Consider the following 20,124-nt stretch of genomic DNA (forward strand, 5'->3'; position numbering starts at 1 on the left):
TATAGATTCATGCATACTTTCCTGAACTCTGCAAGGCTTTTCTGTCTGGTGTTTTTTTTTTTAATTTTATTTTATCAAAACGTCCTCTTAAAGCTTCTTGGCCAGGTTTTGCTTTCTTATCTGGTCACTTTCTGTGCCAACTCTTTGTCCCACCCGCACCTCACTTTCCCCCCTGCTTCCCCTCTGAAGTGAAACTCTGTTGATGCAAGTCCTGCATACCTTCTTTATTCTAGCGCTGCTGCCCAGAACCTAGTAAAAGGATTCCCTCTTGGAGTGGCCGTCCCATCTGGATGGAAAAGATGGTGCTTTGCAGAGTGAAGGTTCCTCACACCTTTGCTGTTCACTCTTATACTCGTCCCACCATATGCCAGTATTGCAAACGGCTCCTCAAGGGCCTTTTTCGCCAAGGAATGCAGTGTAAAGGTAAACGTTTAATTTTCTGCTACAGCAATGAATTTCAGTAAAGGTCTTTTATTTATAACTTATTTAAACATACGTTTTGATTGCTAGAAGCTTGTATACTGCAAAATAAAGCAGTATACATATTTGAAAATTGCATGTTTTTGAGAGTGTTACAGCACTCCTCCTTTTCATTTGAGTAGACTGCACATTCTATTTTCATTTTTATGAAACATGAGATCTAATCACATATAGACACTAATTTTAGGATAATTCTGAACTATTAATGAAAACAGGAAATCCTTTTCTTTGTTAAATCTTTGTCTTCTAGACTCATCAATAAAGACTTCAGAAGTTTTCACAATATTGTTCTCATACAGGTTAATGATTATTATATTTTGGAAAATTTCATAAAGATAGGTACCTTTCCTGAATTAGCTTAGGTTCCATCAGTTGTATATTTTTTGTTTAGCATATGTAAAGATGCATGGCTTCAACTCTTAGACTCTTCCATGAAGTTCCCAGGACGTAATTAAGGCACTGCGATTTTGTTTTGGCTCTTCATTACTGGATTGTACAGATCTGTTAGCTTTGCAGGAAGGAAAACTAGTGAAGAATCCTAAATATTAATATGGGAAGGACTTTTAATTTCTCATGTGAGTTTGTCAAATGTGAGTACCAGAGGCTAACATATTGAAAGAGGTCACTTAGAGCGAAAACTGTAATCTTATAGCTGTGTTAACTTTCTGTTGATTAAATATACTGCTGTTTTATATATGAAAGAGTAGTTTTATTTCCGTTTTCGTTTTTATTAATTTGCAGGTCTTTTAGCCTACTTGAAGTATGCATCCCTAACTGTTTGATTTTTTTTAATTGCTCTATCTCTTAGACACATGTAATAATGAAGCCTGTAAAAGATGTTTTGCAGTTTTAACTTTTAAATGCTAGTGACCATACACAGTTGTTGTGATTGTATATACAGCTATGAACAACTGGGGTTACTACTTTTCAGTAAAGTGAATGACACTGGATAGAAAACTGTTAATATATAGAAAACAAGCCTAGAAAAATACTAAGCTTACACACAGAACAGAAATAAGTATATTAATAGGCATTAATTTATGCAGTCGTATCCTATACATACTTTTAATATATTGGTAAATCATGTCAATCAAAATATTTTCATACTGCTTTCTCATACAGATTCTTAATGTTTCCCACTGACTTCCTTGCTAAGATTCCGAAAGCCTGGGGTCTTGCAGCAGTCTCCTGTTCTGGAGTGTCTCTAAGAGCCCTGCATTTCTTAAATTCATCGAGGCTTGTACTTAGACTGTGAGATGATCTTTGGGATGCTAATGCTATATTTATATTAAATTAAATGTGCCCAGGAACATTCCTGGACACTGAGGTCAACTAGGACAAAATGATCTTTACTCACGCCCAAGTTATCTTAGCCTCCCAACCCTGAGTGGCTGTGTGTGGACGGCTTGTTGGGAACAATGTCATGGGATGCTCTAATTTATGAACTAGGTCTGGGAACTGTTTGGGGTTGTGCTAGTGCCGTAGGCTAAAAGCATTTAAGGGATTGTGGCTGTTTACTAGACTAGAGTTGCGCTGCAGAATTTTTCTGGACATTAAGAGTAAGTCAATCCTAATAAGTTAGTTTTTCTAGTTTCCTGGGAGGATCTGAAATTTCTCCGTTTCTTCCAGCCTGCTTCAGACTGGTGAAGTAACCGTATTCGATAATATGGACTGAAGACATTGCTACAGAAAGGATGATTTATTAGTCTTCTAGAGTGCTTCCTCTTAGGCACTCAGAAGCTAAACGAGGTTGCAGCTGGCCCCAGGGTTTGGCTACTCAGCTACTAAAACAGGAAGGATAATGTCTTTCTTATTTGGGCTTACAGGGAAAGCATGATGAACTTTCTCTGGATAGAAGAAATGGGCTAAATTATTGCTTTGAAAACAGCTGTGGGGACGCTAGGGAGCTTTAAAATTCATAATATGGATACACAGTTGAAAATTACAGTGATGCTGCTAGTAAAGGAAATTCCTGTAATGCTACTAACGTGTGCTGGACTGTTGAGTAGGCAGCATCTGATACCTCAAATGCAGAAATGGCACACATCCAAGTTATATTCCATCTCCACATCAGGCCAGATCTGGACATACAGTATTCTGTCAGCCCTGTGTCCAAGGAGATTTGGGCAGGCAGAAATGGAGCTTTATTGATGTCTGGCCAAATCTGTAGCCTGAATGATAGGGGAACTGAACTTTGGGATTTACTGCAAAGCATACTTGCTCCACAGTATAGGAGTGTGATCCTAGGGGCTATGGTGGCTGCAAGTCTTAAGCAGCAGGTGAGGAAACATGATAGAGATGAGACATTTAAAACAAGTAGCAATGGAAAAATAGGGTGTGGAACAGATGAGAGGATGGGAAAAATTACATCATAATGGAAAAAAATGACTAGAGGGAAAGCTATAGAAGTAAAATCTTTTGTACTGGGAAGGGAAGTGCTGACATAATAAACAGTGGTTGGACAAATCATGAGACATCAGGACAAGATCATAAATTCTGGAAGTGATCTCATCAGTACTGTCTTCTGTTATGTGCATCTGGAGTGAAGCTTGTGAAGGAAGTAGTGATTGTATGTTAGTGTCTGCTTGAAGAGGAGTAAAATCCTGGTATCTTGGGCTTATTTATCTTCTATTTTAGATTGCAGATTCAATTGTCACAAACGTTGTGCATCTAAAGTGCCTAAAGACTGTCTTGGAGAGGTGACTTTCAATGGAGGTAAGATGAGAAACATGCTTTCAAACACTGACAGGTCTTTGGAGGCTTAACAATATGCATCAGCTTTTGACGCCCTCGTTTTTGAATATTTTGCATGCTTTTATTTTACCTTCCCAATTTTTTCACCTGAGATTGTTGACAATTAAAAGATTCACTGTAAAACTTATTTTGGTGGCTTTAATTTCACTTGATCAGTCTTGGCAAGTACAGTATGCTTTGCTTGACTGTGATTGTTCATAGAAAATGAAAAATTGAGAAACTTTCTTAATGTCCAAAAATTAACACTTGTTATTCATCTTCTCATTGTTCACTGGAAACTGTTCATTGCAAACTGTGCCAGTGCTCAGTCACCTGCACAGTAAAAAAAAAAAAAAAAAAAAAGTGTTCCCTGATGTTCATATAGAGCCTCCTGTGTTCCATTTTTTGTGTGCCCATTGCCTTTTGTCCTGTCCTTGGGCACCACTGAAAGGAGCCTGGCTCTGACCTTTGCGCTCTCCCTTCAGGTATTCCTGTGCATTGATGAGATCCCCCTGAGCCTCCCTTTCTCCACAGTGAACAGGCCCAGCTCTCTCAGCCTCTCCTCATAGGAGAGACGTTAACATACTGGAGAGAGCCCAGCAAAGTGGGGAAGAAATTTTGTTGATTTCCTTTTCTTCTTCAAAACCTACATAGACATGGTCCTGGTGACCCTTCTTGAGCAGAAAGGTTGGACCAGATGAGCTCCAGAGGTCTCTCACAATTTCAACCATTGTGGGATTGTGCTGCCCAAAATCTTGGGACTTGCAATTTTTATTTTTAGGGGGAATAAAATTGGTAACATCCAGCAGATCACACCAAACTACAGAGCCTGATTCAGAGGCCTTGGCAGCAGCCCTGTTTGCCATTGGGTCCACTGTAATTGCACAGCATGTCCCGTCGTCAGTGTTTGCCTTTTCCAGCTTCAGGGCTCTTGCCTGGGTCTTGAGACTGGTGGCCATATACTGTTATGTTGAACTTGTTGCAGCAGCCTGTTTTCACCACGCTTGTGGTGCTAAGGTGTTAGGGCGTGTAATTTGGGAACTACGGTTTCAGACAATTTTTTCTATTGTGGACTAAAGTCTGGGTTATTTTTTAATTTTTTCTTCTACTGTTAAATTGGGCTCTCAGACAAAAAACAAACAAAAAATAACAGAAAAACACAGACACAAACAAAAACAACAGGGGGCTGCGGATGAAAGTATTTATATCTTTTGATTCTGTTTTCAACTGTGGAAGTTGTAGAGCTTTAGGTAATTTTAAACTGCCAGCAGAGAGTTGGATGTGAACAAGACCTGTTCTGCTTTTCTCTTCTACAGTACCACAGCACCCTCTTCTCTTTCTTTTGTTGTTATGGGCTGCAAGGGCAGCAAGAGTAGAGTTTCTGTTGATGAAGAATTTGATCTGCATAGGCATTAGTTGCCTGGATCGTCTTTAGCCATGAAGAGGTCACTTTGTACCAATCACTTGTGGAACAGAATTACTTAGTGAGATGTGGATGTAGACATTAACATTTTCACTAAGATTCTTTCAATATGGCTGTTGTTTTGGTTGGCTTTCTCTTGCCCTGATATTAAGCAAAAGCAAATTGACAACGTTCATTATCATTTACATACAGAACATACAACGTTCTGTATCATTTAGCAAAAACTTGAGGATTTTGTATATTCATATTGCACTATTATGTTTACTTGCATAAATAGGAACTGGAGAAGATGATTTTTTTTTTAATTGTACATTTGAAATAATATCTGAATCCTGTATTGCTTCTAGAACCTGCTAGCCCAGGCCAGGATTTGGACATGCCAATGGAGGTTGATAGCAGTGAAATGAACAGTGATGGTAGTCGGGGTCTTGATGATACTGAGGAGCCCTCTCCTCCAGAGGACAAAATCTTCTTTATGGATCCATCTGACCTCGATGGAGACAAAGATGAGGAAGCTGTCAAAACCATCAGGTAAGTCATAAAGTGGATTTCAGTGCTCTGGATGCACTTTCCTCAATATTCAAAGTAAAACTTTGAATAAAACATTTCCGAGTAGTCCAGCTGTACTGCTTAATGTTTTTTTTTTTTTTTTTTTAACTTGAAACTGCTTTGTAAAGTTATCCTGTCCCAAGTAAATCTGAAAAATAAATAAAATAATGTAGTCTTTTCTAACTGAGAAAGTACCATACTATGACTGATATTCAAGAAATAAGCCAGATTATTAAAGCATGGTAAAAATGTATGCCTTAGACTAACTCATGTCTTAAGGCTAAGACATGACTAAGATCTTCATGACTTCAGCCTAGGGGAGTCTAGAGACACCTTCCCCAGATCGGGTTGCTCAAAGCCCTGTCCAGCCTGCCTGTGAACACTACCAGTGATAGTTCCTTTGATCAAGTTTGGCCTCTTTACTTTCTGTATTCTCATAAAATCATAGAACAGCTCAGGTTGGAAGAGACCTTGAAAGATCATCAGGTCCAACCTCTTTTTTTTTTTTGGGGGGTGGGAAAAGAGAACCTAGGTGAGATTATCTAGCACCCTATCCAATCGCATTTTGAAAACCTCCAGTGATGTGGATTCTATCAAGTCACTGGGAAACTTCTTATTCTGAATAGCGTCATCCTGATTTTCTTAAGTCATTCTTAAAAACTGAAGAGTGGTTGTAGTACGCCAAACAAAGGTCATTTTAGCCCAGTGTCTCATAGCAAATACATAAGGAGAGTATAAGAACAGGAAGCGCATATAATGATACCTTTCCAGTTTTCAGTGATTTATAGCTCAAGGACTTCCTGAGTTGAAAGTAGCATCTTTTTTTGTGTTCCACCTCTAGGTAAGATTTTTCCATGTAATTCTAACTGCATCTGAAGCAATTCAAGTTTTCAGCATGTTCAGCATCTTGTGGCATCCACTTGTACTGTATAACTGTGTGCCATCTTAAAGCATTCTTATGTTTTGGTTTGGAATTTGTCTTACGGTTTTGTGTGATTGCAAAGCTTTCTGCTAGCACCACATGTAGGAGCTGTGGTGCTAAGCAAGCAATGTGGTGGTACGTTCCACTCTGAATGCTATCAAAACCTGTTGTTTAACTAATGACTCAAAGTGTTAGGCTGTCATATACTTGTCTGCAGGAAAGTTAATGAACATTGATAAAATTTTCTAGTATGATTTGAATTAATGCACTTCTGTTTGTTTTCATAAAGAGAAACTGTATTTTATTAGTGTAATATTATGAAATAATATAGTTGATGTAGGCAAGAGAAAGTAATAACAGTGCCAATGTTAATCATTTTTATGTTGGGCTAAGAATGAAGTGGTCAGTTAATTGTTTTGAGAGGATGATTTCTGTGGTCATCCGTATTCCACTGTGCTTCTTTTTGTCTTTCTGTAATGTCACTTAAGTACCGCAATACTTGCATTTGGACAGCCAGTGGGAGCTCAGATTTCATATCAATTTCATCTATCAATGAAATAAGTTGGGAAGAGAAGGTGCCTGTTTTATACATTTAGCCAATAGTTCAAGTACCGTTATAATTGCAGTACTGTTGTATTTTAATTTAAATATTAACTCTTCTATCTTTTTAGTCCCTCAACAAGCAATAATATTCCTCTCATGAGGGTTGTACAGTCCATCAAGCATACAAAGAGGAAGAGCAGTACAATGGTGAAGGAAGGATGGATGGTCCACTATACTAGTAGAGACAATCTGGTCAGTGACTTTGATTCTTCATATATTAACTTAAATTATTTCTCTAAACCAGTGTATTTTATTTATCTAGATATACTGATTTGCAGTATCATCTGACATAATTTAGCAATTATGGTCATTATAAAGAATTCTGGTGCACCTGTAGTTTATTCACAATCCTTCATGTGGTGATTCAGAAGTACTTTACATTTTAGAAAGAGAAGCATCTCTGAACTGTCTCAAATGAATAGCGTCTTTAAGATTTCAGCTTTCCCAAAACTGGAATAATTTGTTTACTTACATCTTCTTTCTGTTTGGAAGTTTTTTCAATTATATGAAAAGGTGAAAATTGTTATAAAATGACGAGTACTGAAACAGTTAACCGTATTCTAATGATCAAGGTATTGAGTAAATGTAATACGTGGATATGGAAGCCCTTCATTCCTCTAGCATTAATTCTATTTAAAAGTAAGCATTATTGAACACCATTTCCTCCCCCACACTGCTATTTCTCTTCATGTCAAATCTGTGGCTTGGCTGCATACCCTTGGGTATGCAAGCACCTTCCACAAGGACTGTGTTGGTTTGCAGCGCTACCAGTAATGATGTCTTACTTAAACCTTCTTAGTCAAGTTCCTTGTTTTTGTGTATTAAGGAGGAAGATGAGGAAGAGTAGCTGGTTGTCTAATAGGAGAGAGTCAATCTATTCATCTCAGTAGTTGAAAGAAAAATACGAAGTCAAGAAGTTCCCAGAGCTCATGACACCCAGTTTGTCACATTGAAACTGTTCATGAAAAGGAGCATCAACACCCTTGTATTCTTTGTCTCCGTGCAGGAGTCTGACAGAAGGGGACCTCAGGAATTTAGAGAGGCAAGGTTTATTTCAGTTATGTTGAAATCACGCTTAAAGGTGTGATACTAGTCAGCTCAGTATTTTTACTCGTTTTGGTTGTCAACTAAACAGACCACCACAAGTGGTCTGTCGAAAGCTGCCTTACAAACCAAGTCTTTAAAGTACAGTTTTCTAATAACCAGATGTATTTATCACAAATCAAAGTAAATATCTACCATATTTCAGCCCAGCCTCCTTAATAAGCGTAATTGTCAGCTGGCTATGAAATTAGGGCCAGGTAGTAGACAGAAGATGATTAGCTCTAGCAGTGTTCAGGGTAGACGTGATATTCAGATCTGATTTCATCTTTCAGTACAGTCAGTACATTTTTTCCATGGATTCAATGATCAGATTGTACACCTTACCTTAGTTTGATATTTTTCATCTGTCAATTTGGCTGCAACCTAGATGATATCTACCAAAAAGGTGGTGCAAATGAAATAGAGTATTCTGTTCCAAAGCAAGGTACCTTCAGCCAAGCAAGATTTGAGAGAGCTTCCTAATGGGAGGAAGCTTTGTATTAAGCATTACAACATCAGCTATTTTCATTGATCACTCTGCTCTCAGCAATGTTAGACTATTTCTTATTCCTGAAATGACTTTAGCTTTCCATCGGTTCCAAAGATGTTCATTTTACCAGCAATATCCGTATACTTCCTGCTGACCCTGGATAACAATGTATTTCGCACTTTATAAGGAGATGTTTCCATGTCATCATCTGTATTTTTGTTTTCCTCACTCTGAGCCCTTCCTTTCTCAGTATGCAGTATAAGCATATTTTGTATCCCTGAGTACTTACCAACCTGTTCCATAAACGTTCTTCTCCCCAGGTCTTCCCTGACTAATGTTTCAGAAAAAAAAAACATATATGTCAAAAGAATGGGTTTGCCCTTACGCTTTCACCCAGCTTCCCATTCAGTGCTGGCTTGGAATTCCATTGGGTTCTGTTCATCTCCAAGTTTTCTTGGCTGAACTCCTACAGGTGCTGTTAGCTTCACCATGATTTAAGCTCTGCATTTGGTATTAATGAGGGTATTAAGTTTCTAAATGTTGTAATCGTAGGCCAGAGCTAGGGGTCTTTGATTTTTCTTGCAGAAAAAAGTGTTTTTAACTATATAAGCATGGTGCAAGCAAAGTAAGTTAGATCCATATGGCCATATTAGCTTTCACATGCTTTTCTGTTTTGAGGAATGTTCCTGTGCTTAAGGTTATTGGACAGTTATGTGCATCAAATTAAGCATATTGCTTTTTTTGTGGAAAAGGTACTTCTCGTTGGTGGAGACTTCTTAAAAAATGGCTATTTTAGTCTGTCTTGATTTTTATTTTATTTTTTCCCCCAAGATATTTTGTCCACCTGAGTCTTGTAATCTTTCTTGCCACTGTGCACTTTTGACCTTCTAGAATTTTGTGTTGACAAAACGATTAAGGACTTAGTAGGCTTGCTCAGTCCTTAAACCCATGAGATGATGTTGTGAGGGCGTGGAAGGAGAAAGCATGGCTCCCATAATTGTTACTAAATGAAAATAATTCAGGTTTTGTGAGTACATATACCTGGAGTGAAACCTGTATAGGTAGGTGTTTCCTGTAGGAGATAACAACTGTTGTCACTACTGTCACAGTAAGGTATGTTATATTTTTTCTGGTTTGTGGAAATATTTCTGTGAGTCTCTTCTTGAGTTTTAAAAAATAATCATAAAAAAAACTGCATTTCCAAAGTATTTTTCATGTATCTAGCCTAAGATGCAACTGTAGATTAACTGTACTTGATTATCGTAGTTGTTTAAAGCATTTCTAATTTAAATAATTGGATAAATGAAGTCCTGCCAGTGATTTATTCCTTTTTGTACTGTGCGTTTTGTAGAGAAAAAGACATTACTGGAGACTGGACAGCAAGTGCCTCACCCTGTTTCAAAATGAATCTGGAACAAAATATTACAAGGTACTTAATGATGAGTAATAACTGTTGCACTTGATTTACTCCAGGTGCTTTATGGACTTGAAATATGTCCTAGTGAATAGTATAATAAGTATTATCTCAATTTTCCTCATCTTTTTTTTTAATCAAAACTATGACAGGTCAAATTTTGGCCAAAGCTTGTAAGTGGGAAGCACCAAGACTAACTCTCTGAAGCTGCTTGCAGCTCCTGTTTTAATCCTCTTGAGTATGTCTCTTCTTATGTTTTACATGTTCTGTTCTCCTGAATTGCCTTGCATATTGAGCTTTCTTCACAATTACTAGGCAACGTGTTTGGCAGTGAGTCTACTTAAAGGCTAGGATTTTTGCATTCTGTAAGAAGTGTGTGAAAGTTTGCATGCTTAAATATTTTATTTCCTGGTTCCTAAAATGAAATTCCCAACTGTACAACTGAAAGTTACAAGTAAGATTTAGAGGAAAATTTGCTGTGCAGCCTGGCATAAATGAAGCTGAGCAATGAGTATGTTATATTGCTAATATATTAATGTGTTCAGTGGTGGAATATTCAGAAAATGTCTTGAAATGTATAAACAGGATTTTTCCCTTTCTTATCTTACACCTTTAGGTGGGGGTCCAAATCTTCCAGCTTCTTCCCTTATAACATCTCTAAGATCAAGCCTTTTCTCTGTACGCCCAGCTAAACTTGCCCAGATCCTTTTCATCCCTATCTTGACCAATGCAGTCTCTTCTTCTCAGACCTCCCTGATACTTGTATTGCCCTGTGCGTTCAAAACACAGCTGGTAAAATATGTTCCTTGCTTGTTGCTCCGTCCTGTCTCTGCTTTTAGTCCTTTGACTTGCCCCTTTGCCCCTCTTTTTTACTGCTTGAATATCAGGTTATTTGTCTTTGCTGTTAGAAAAATTCAGTTCTTACCTCTATGTTTATTTGCTCTTCATCTGAATCAGCTGCTGTCTTTTAACCCCATAATGCCAGCCTGGTGTTCACCTGCTTGTTCACTACTTTTGCAAGTGACGTGCACCTGTACGCCTTTCCAAACATGTGGAATGTCCTCCTCCAACTAGTGTCAACTTAAAACCGTTTTTTCCTGCAGATCTGTTCTCTGTACTGCTTCATACCATGATCTTAAGCTGGCGAGGTAGAGGAGCTGAGAGAAGTTAAGATCTATATGGAATGGAATCTTTACCCAAAATGATTCAGATACATGAAGCAGTGCTTTTTGGCTAGCTTACATAACCACATCCTCTTCCTAATGTTGTCTTGTTTCACTTTTTTCCCTGTCATGTTCTTCTCTAGCTAAGCTGTATAAACTATAGGGGGTGGGAAATAGTCACTCTGTAGTTGCGCATCGCTCATATGCCAGGGGTGGAGTGTGTCATGCTGAATATAAATGCAGGTTATAAAGAGAATGGTGACTGTATGGAAGGAACTGTGGTGGGGCTGACAGTCTCTCTAGGCATGTATACAGGAATTCGGAAAGCTCTGGGTGGGTAGTGGTTGTCCACAGTTTGACATTAGTTACAAAGCTTGTGTTTTGTTTTTTTTTTTGGTTTTGGCATTTTCATGCATGTGCTTTGATTTGTCTGCAAATACTTTAAGTTCTGAACATCAGTGTATTTAAGTATTATATGCATTTTCATTTTTTTTTAATCTTTAATATTTTTCTTCAGGAGATTCCACTTTCAGAAATTCTCCAGGTGACTCAGCCTCGAGATTTTTCAAACGTGGTGCAGGGCAGCAACCCATACTGTTTTGAGATCATCACTGACACGATGGTGTACTTTGTTGGCGAAAACAATGGCAGCAGTCATCACAGTCCTGTTCTTGCTGCCACCGGAGTTGGACTTGACGTAGCTCAGGGCTGGGAGAAAGCCATTCGTCAGGCTTTGATGCCAGTCACTCCTCAAGCTAGCGTTTGCGCTGCTGCAGGACAAGGAAAAGATCACAGTAAGCAGGCAGACAAGGCACTATTACTCATATTCTGAAGCTGTGAATTACAGATTCCTTTTCAGAAAAGTACTTACGAAGAATGGAATATTTTTGTCTATTCTCTGCTGAATTGGGTCCATAATCTTCCACCAGTTTCTAAGAAGTGACACTCAAGTTTGCGGAGGGTATATGGGCAAATCTCTTACCTGTTGTAGCAGCGAGTAGTAGTTAAGAATTGGATTTCTCCTGTGAATGCACATTACAAAACCTTTATCACAGGAGCATTGAGAGCTCACACCTAGTTGCTGGTTGTAAAAAGAGAGTATAGTTTAGATATTTCTAATATAAACTTCCATACATATATTTATTTCAGATTACATATATGTATAAATTGGATGCTATTTGATATTGTCACCTATATTTAAAAAATAAAATTGCAAAATGTCTGTAGCTAAGGAGAAGGAAAGGAGTTAGTGCTGAACTGTAAATACTGCGAATGATGGAAAGAACTTATGCTGAGCTGTGGGTACTAGTTTAAAAAAAAAAAATCTTCATATTGTGCCCATGCTACCCTTTTTCTCTGGCGCAGGATCATATTCATTATCAAGGCTCCATGAAGCACACACTGTGCTCTTTCTCTTCAGACATCTCCTTGTTCCGTGCAACAACATTCATGCACGTTCTGTACAGGCATTTATGCTTTCATTCCTTAGTTTCCTTTCATCTTCCACCTACTCCTTAATCTCCTTTTGGTGATATATTTTTTTTTTTTTTTCTGGAGATCCTGAGATTAGTTTTGCTGTCTCTGGTATCTCATTCTGCATCAGCAACAGTTAAGAGCATGTAAATGCTAATCTTAGGTAAAGGCACTTTTTAAAACACAACCATGGTCTGCAGTGGTAAACTATGAAATGGTAGTCCTGGTATTTCTATTTAATTATTGTGAAGAAACATTTGTAAGAAGGTATCTCAGACAGTCCATGGACTTATGTGAAATGCCACTTCTGATAAGAAAATATTACTTTCAAACACACATATACCTGTTCTTTAAAACCTAAAGCCTACTGTTGATGAGAGACTTGCAAACACAGTTGCAATTTGTAGTGTCAAAATATCCACGAGGCATGAGATAGTATAAATTGACTATGTTCTAGCCAGCAAGTAATTAGTAATGAGGATACTCTTCCAGTCTGACCCATTAGAAAGAATCCTTTCTGACCCTTTACCTGGTGTTTGGGATAGGATGTTGCTTTATAGTATGTTTCTGAGCTGAAATGGGAGCAGGGAGATTAAAGGCAGAGGAACAGTTCAGTCAGCTATTACGTGGTATAAATTTCATGCTGAATTCTGGCATTACTGTTTTCTTCAGAAATGTCAGCATTTCAGTCCTTACTCATGTGCATTTTGGACACTTTGAAAAACTAGCTTGGAGTAAATTAATCTCTACTGAAAGTGAGGAAGCAGGTATTTTGTGTTCTGTAACCGTTTGTGCAGAAGGGTTCAGTGTGTTCTCTTAAACAGTTTCAAGAACCCTATCTTCATTTTTTTCTAGTTGACTTGTTTCAACCTTGCTGCAATTTGACCTTAGTAACTTTTTAGTATGCCTTCATTTTTTTTGTTTCTTTGTTTTCCCTTGTGCTCTGTGTTATTACAATACAGACTTGACCATCTTCAAATAGAGGGCAGTAATCACTAGACATATGCACAGCTGTAATTCCAATCAGTATTTCAGATGCAGTGTTCAGAGTGCCTTTGAGAACTACTATTTGTTGCTGTCTTAAGTCTGTAAATTCCTTCTTTGAGATAAGGTACAGGTGACAAAAATCAGATACATTTTTTTTGTTCTCTGAAATAGTGTTTCTAAAGCACAAAGCTCTTCTTAGGGTGATAAAGATTCTTTTCAAAGTACTAGTAAATCTGTAGTATTCTGTATTCACCTCATATGTGAAGTTGTGCTTTTTTTTTTTTTTAAATTAACATTATAAGTAGTAGGCATCCATTTTCTGAGATGCTTGACCTCTATCTTGAAGTCAAAGGAAAAAGGTTCTTTCTGCCTTCATGCATCTCTTCTTGTCTGTGCATCCTAATGTTATTCCTGGAATGAAAATTTTGTCAACATCAGTTGCAGGCTGAAAAGAAATTGTACATCTTTTTCTGATGCTTTTACTTGCAAAGTATATTTCCAAGATATTCCCAGGATTGAAAGGCTTCTGTAGTTTATCCATGAAATACTTTGCTTACATTGTGGGTTTTACTGTTTTTTTTCCTAAATTATCAAGTCTTCTGTTACTTGCTTTGCTTGATTTATTTCCTTTTCTTATACATTAATTCTTAAAGCTACAGAAAATCTGTAAGCACATTTATTTGACTACAAAGGATCTACTTGGTCCTCTTACTTGTATTTGTCTGTATTACTACCAAAATTCTTAGTAGTTTATTGGATTCTGATATGATTGCCACATCACTATTGCTTTTGATTCTTCAGCTCTGTATTTTGGACACACTCATACTGTTTTTATAATCATTGATATGACAGAAATGAACAGTTAATCCCAGGTAAACTCCCAGGGTTGTTCATCCAATCAGTGTGTGAAATTTGAGTTTCCAAGTATGATGTTTTTGCAAAACATCAGTAAAAATCCTTTCAGTATGACTGGGTTAGAAGGCAGTAAAGGTCTTTTTTTTTTTTTCCTTCTTACTATCAAAAGCCTAACTTTTCTTATTTTGTTATATCTTTTTTATTACAGAAGAGTTATCCCTAAGCATCTCTGTTTCAAATTGCCAGGTCCAGGAGAATGTGGTGAGTCATATGCATTCTAATAATAATGTTCATTTACCTGGGTATTTTAAAGTAATTGATAATAGTATCTGAAGGAGGAAGCAACACCACAGGGTATTACAGCTACAGAAGTCTGTATTATATACCTAATGCGAAGTAATCTACTTACCTAGCACAGCTGGTTGGTTGTAATATATGTCCCTGTATACAATGTGGTTAAATGGAACCACTCCAGGAAAGTTTCTTCATCTTTCCACTCTATTCGGGGTAATGATGGTTTTTTTACGTAATTTGATGTAAATTACGTAATTTGATGTAAAACTTAAGAACAGCTTAGCCAGTACTAAGTAATATGCTCGTGAATGCTTTGATTATGCCTGATTTCTTCTTTTGTGATTTCTTCTTTTCATGCCTTAGGATATCAGCTCTGTGTACCAAATATTTGCTGATGAAGTGCTGGGTTCTGGTCAGTTTGGTATAGTATATGGAGGTAAATTATATTCCATTTCATTATGCGTTTACTTAAGGTAGAGTGACTGCTTGATATAATTTTCATATTTGCTTAGCTGTATCTAGAATGTCTAGGTGAAGTTTATCTTGTTAAAAGTTTTGTTTGTGTTACTGTGGTTTAGTCTTTGAGGTTTTATTTATAGTATTTGTTACTTTTTTTTTTGTATTAAGAGTTTTGTATTGCATCAAAGTCAGTTTAGGATTTTTGTGTTTTGACCACATTTAAAACAAAGCAATCTTAAGTCTGAATTCAGCCTATGTTGGCTATATTATACCGTGTAAGAAGTCATGTATTTAAAGAGGCTGTTGAGTATACCTATTATTTTTATAGATATCTGAGAAAAGTAGAGGAAAGCCATTAGAAAAACATGCTTTAGTTTGTGCTTTTCACAGTACTTTATGCAGACAGTTTTATACAAATTTTTGTCAGCAGGAAAAAATAGAGGAATTCTTTGTCAAGAGTGCTCAGCTTTAGACTTTTTATGTAGTTTTATCACTTTTTTATTTAAAACCTTCCATTGCAACATATAATGTGCTTACAGTGTATAAGCATGACAAGAAGAAATATAAGAAATACGTTGTGTGAACTCTATTTCTTTTTTTTTTTTTTATAAATACCATATATTGCATCTCTAGTGTTGAGAAAACCACAAACCATAAATCTGTAGAGGAATAAAAAAGGACAACTAATGATTTAAAAGTGGGAACCTTTCTGTTTCTATCATGTTGTCTTTCTAGTCAGGAAATATTGTGGCTATGATTTTTCTGTGAGACAATATTGTAGTTAAATACTTTTTTCTATTAGTGTAGTACTGTTTGATGGAAATGCAATTTGAGGGTCTAGTTTACATCATTCTTGAGAGGCCATGTTCCCCCTGCGCCCCACCTTGGATTTCCTAAAACACATTGTGAATTGATTTATGCTTCTTTTCTTGTGAATAGAATGTACATAAATGCAGAGAGTAGTTTAATGCTTTCCTTTTACCTCTATATATACTTCCTAAACTGCATTTTAGATAAACCTCATCTTGGTGTTTTGCATGATTCAATGAAATGACATACATAAATACTTATATAAAAAGCTTTTATCATATTCAATCTTTTTCACTAAATGGTGTCTCAAAACATACAGGACGTGCACACAGTTTCTTAAGATACAATCACAAGCTGAAAGAGCAAGAAAAGGGAATATAATCTTTTTTTTTTTCTTTTGGCTCTCCACAGCGCTTAACTGTTGCTGCTGTTTGGGGAGACTGTATCTGGTAACTTTGCATTGTCTTCTCCCCACCTTTATAGAATTACTGAAATAATAATAACAAAATCTGTCATTGAAAGGAATACAAAGGTAACATTAAGTTGCTTCCATTGTTGCTTTCCCCCTCAACCCCATCCTCTTCTGGACAAACATTGCACTTTTACAAACTGTAAGTCAAAAAAATATAGGATGCTAATATACAACTGGTGTTTCTTCCTGTGAGAATAGTTTCCCTCTGCTTTTTCTATTTAAGTTCATTTTGAAAGGTCTGAAAAATAGAGACTTACAGGGGGGAAAAATTCTTGGCAGTTTTTAACTGATGTTAAACTCCCGCCTGAAAGGTAGTTTGACATCAGAAAAGGAATTTTCAGGCTGCCTTTCTGTTAATCTTTCTTCATGTTCTTTTAGCTTCCGTAGCTAACTATGTTGTTAGTTTAGTGTTTTTGTTTTATGTTCTCTTGCAACCTTGTGTTTGTCTTCTGATGGTATTTCTGCTATTTCTGTTTGGTAACCTTGTTAACCCTTCTGGTCCTTGAGTGATGTCTCCATTACTGCCTCACTTGCTCCAGTGGAGATAAGCCTGATTTTAAGCCTTTACTCATGATGACCTTTAAGGTAGGAACATGAGCTGCTCCATGCAGCAGCCTTCAGGAGCAGCTCCTCTGCCCTGCCTAAGCCCTGGCCACCAGTACTGACTGCAGAGCAGCAGGTGAGGCCTGTCAGGGTCAGTGGTGAGGCATCACCAGGCTCTCCAAAGCCCTGCCCCTGGCTGTGATGGTAGAATCAATCCCCTGTACTGCCTTGTGCTGTAGCTGTGTGCATCATCGCTTCTGAAATGGCCTCCAGACCTTTCACTGCGCAGATAACTGCTTTCTTTTTCCTTGGTACAGGTTCACTTTATCTGTATTAGTGTAGTATTAAATTATCAAGGTCTTTCAGTGTGTGTTCCCATTAACCTCTCTGATTTGAATGTGAGAGAAAACAGTTTTAGTAGTTATGGGGAAGCTGAGTGAGCATTTACAGCTACCCAGATAGCCCTTGAAACATCATGTGTATTGCAGGATGTTTCTTATTTAGCTGATGCAGGCTGCAGCAGGGATACTATCGGCATTATCAGCGCTTTATTTAAACTATAAACTTCCAGAGCTTTTTGGTGACAACAGACCACCTCCTGGGTGTTAACCTTTTCTTCTTCATGGCACATAATTACCCCCAGTTCCTGCAGAATATTAGGTATAACTTCTGTGCACATGGAGCCCATAAAGGTATTTACTGAAACCACCAGAGAAGACTTTTTTTTTTTTACACAGAAGAGAGAAAAAATTCTCACGTAGGTAGCACTTCATAATGTATGAGTCCCTTGCACATGCAAAACCTCCAACTAATACATCTAACGTCAATGTGTATATCTGAGAGCAGCACTGTAACCAGTTTAAATTTATCTACAGCCCTCCTATTGAGGTTGATCACTCCTGGTTACTCACATACCAGCTGCAGTTTTAAATACAAATATAGTGATATTGTACATTTGTACAAAATAGACCTGTTTCTCCAGAAAGAAATTTTTGCTGTAATGTTTTATAGCTGTGAATTGTTTCTGCCTTTTGATGTCTGACATTGACTTTCTGTTCAGGAAAACATAGGAAGACTGGAAGAGATGTAGCTATCAAGGTCATTGACAAGATGAGGTTTCCAACTAAGCAGGAAAGTCAGCTTCGTAATGAAGTAGCCATTCTCCAGGTACCAAGATATTTTTGTATCGTTTTGGAGTTCGGGTCAAATTAGCTATTCCTAAGATTTTGTAATGCATGTAGGCGCTCTAAATTGATACCTAAATCTGTATATGTGATTTCTGAGTCTTTTTGTAAGAGAGAATCTTATTATTGGGGGAACTCCTGACCGTTTGGTAGTGTTGATAAGTGGGCGTTGGTATCTACTGCATATGGGGAATCCACTGAAGCCATGTACTTCGTCTCCATGTTGTCTCCTTCAGGCAACAGGAAAATGTTTGTCTTTTTGCTAACGGCCACTCAGTCTAAGTGGTGTTTTCGCATGTCCTGCAGTCAAACTACAGAGAGTATCAACTTTAAAAATTAATCATTATAGATAATTTGTGTTAAAATAAATTAGTCTTAGTAGTGATAGGTGGCATGTTTCATGGGACGACGTGTATGTTTCAAGCTCATTTCTTGCCTCTGACATTTTGTTTTTCATTTCTAACTATTCACTTAGCTACTTCTTGATCTGTGGTACGTTATTTCTGTGTATTTCAGAATATTTCATGCTGTCATATTTTAGTTCTGTACCTCTACTACTTTGTTTTAGAATTTGCATCACCCTGGGATCGTGAACCTGGAATGTATGTTTGAAACCCCAGAACGGGTCTTTGTTGTGATGGAAAAGCTGCATGGTGATATGCTAGAGATGATTCTTTCCAGTGAGAAAAGTCGACTTCCAGAACGAATAACTAAGTTCATGGTCACTCAGGTTGGCATTCAGTCTTTTTTCCTTGAGAGGAAAGGCTAGATTTGTCTTTTAAATTATGTGAGAATGGAGTTTGGAGAAGGCATTTTTGTGTAGTTATGTAAGAGATAGTACAGGGGGGCTGTATATCTAACAGCAGTTGAATAAATGTGGAAAGAACTTTGAATGCTATTTTTTTGTCCTTCTTTCCTAAGGCTTAACATTGTGGGTATCCAAAGATGCACATCAAAACTCAAAATATTCAAAAAGATAGATAGGGATGGGAAAAATAAATTTTAAAAGAAAATCAAAATGTTTCAGTGGGTTAAACCACAACACAAAACCATCAGTTCCATGTTTTTTTCCACATCAGTTTCAGCCTATTGATTGGAAAAAAATAGTACTTGCACAGTCTTCAAGAATTAACCCGTATATACTATGTTGATACAAATTACTGTATTGCTCTATTTTGAAAATATTCTTTCCTTTTCGAAGATACTTGTTGCTTTGAGGAATTTACACTTCAAGAATATTGTGCACTGTGATTTAAAACCAGAAAATGTACTACTAGCATCAGCAGAGCCATTCCCTCAAGTAAGCGAAGATTAAAAAAATACTTGTTTCCTGACTTTTTTTTGGGGGAGAGGGAGGATGTGATGGGAGTAGAAGTACACTTCAGAGATCAGCCAGAGATTTCTCAGTTTAAAATATACTTCTTTTGCAGGTAAAGCTGTGTGATTTTGGCTTTGCACGTATCATTGGTGAAAAATCTTTCAGGCGCTCTGTGGTGGGGACACCTGCGTATCTTGCCCCTGAAGTGCTCAGGAGTAAAGGTTACAACCGCTCTCTGGACATGTGGTCGGTTGGAGTAATTGTCTATGTGAGCCTTAGTGGTACATTCCCATTTAATGAAGATGAGGATATAAATGATCAGATTCAAAATGCAGCATTTATGTACCCACCAAATCCTTGGAAGGAAATTTCTAGTGAAGGTAAAGAAATGAACTTTATTATATATTTATGTGTAGACAATGCATTCAAATGCTTGAACCACAAGATTTACTGAGACAGGAGTGCAAAAATTATTAATAGTTTGGTTTTTGCTGGCTATGCCAGAATGGCTAAATATAAGCTGGCATACACTTCTGAAAGATAAAATGTCAAATACCATGTTTTAGATCATCTTCAGAGAAGGAGCCAACAGATTTAGCAAGAAAAAATGATGTAATAACTTAATAGCATGCATGGAGAGTTGGATCAATAACCCAAAACCCCCTAGAAATCCCAATGGAAAGTTTAATCTTGCATGAGTCTTTGGTGAATACCTAAAACATACTTTATCTAAACTAATATATAATTACAGAAATTGTTCAAAGTTGAATCTGGAGTTTTAGTATTGTACATTAGTAAGCAAAGCAAAACCTGGATCTAAATGTCAGATCTGAACAATCTAGAAGTTTACAAAGTTGGTCTTCAGACCT

At 37.2% G+C, this 20,124-nt stretch overlaps 1 protein-coding gene across 5 annotated transcripts in view; it reads left to right on the plus strand.

Annotated features, from left to right (window-relative positions):
- Nucleotides 1-20,124, plus strand: part of PRKD3 (protein kinase D3) — a 47,570-nt gene that overhangs the window by 22,961 nt on the left and 4,485 nt on the right. For all 5 annotated transcript variants that reach the window (XM_040551927.1, XM_040551926.1, XM_040551928.1 and 2 more), the window contains 12 exons: nt 234-423; nt 3,118-3,195; nt 4,984-5,167; nt 6,779-6,902; nt 9,635-9,712; nt 11,378-11,654; nt 14,384-14,436; nt 14,833-14,905; nt 17,814-17,920; nt 18,506-18,667; nt 19,139-19,237; nt 19,368-19,635. In XM_040551927.1, coding sequence (XP_040407861.1) covers nt 234-423; nt 3,118-3,195; nt 4,984-5,167; nt 6,779-6,902; nt 9,635-9,712; nt 11,378-11,654; nt 14,384-14,436; nt 14,833-14,905; nt 17,814-17,920; nt 18,506-18,667; nt 19,139-19,237; nt 19,368-19,635 — 1,693 coding nt within the window. The remainder of the gene's footprint in view (nt 1-233; nt 424-3,117; nt 3,196-4,983; nt 5,168-6,778; nt 6,903-9,634; nt 9,713-11,377; nt 11,655-14,383; nt 14,437-14,832; nt 14,906-17,813; nt 17,921-18,505; nt 18,668-19,138; nt 19,238-19,367; nt 19,636-20,124) is intronic.

The sequence above is a fragment of the Cygnus olor genome, chromosome 3, assembly GCF_009769625.2.
Source record: "Cygnus olor isolate bCygOlo1 chromosome 3, bCygOlo1.pri.v2, whole genome shotgun sequence".
Lineage (NCBI taxonomy): Eukaryota > Metazoa > Chordata > Aves > Anseriformes > Anatidae > Cygnus > Cygnus olor.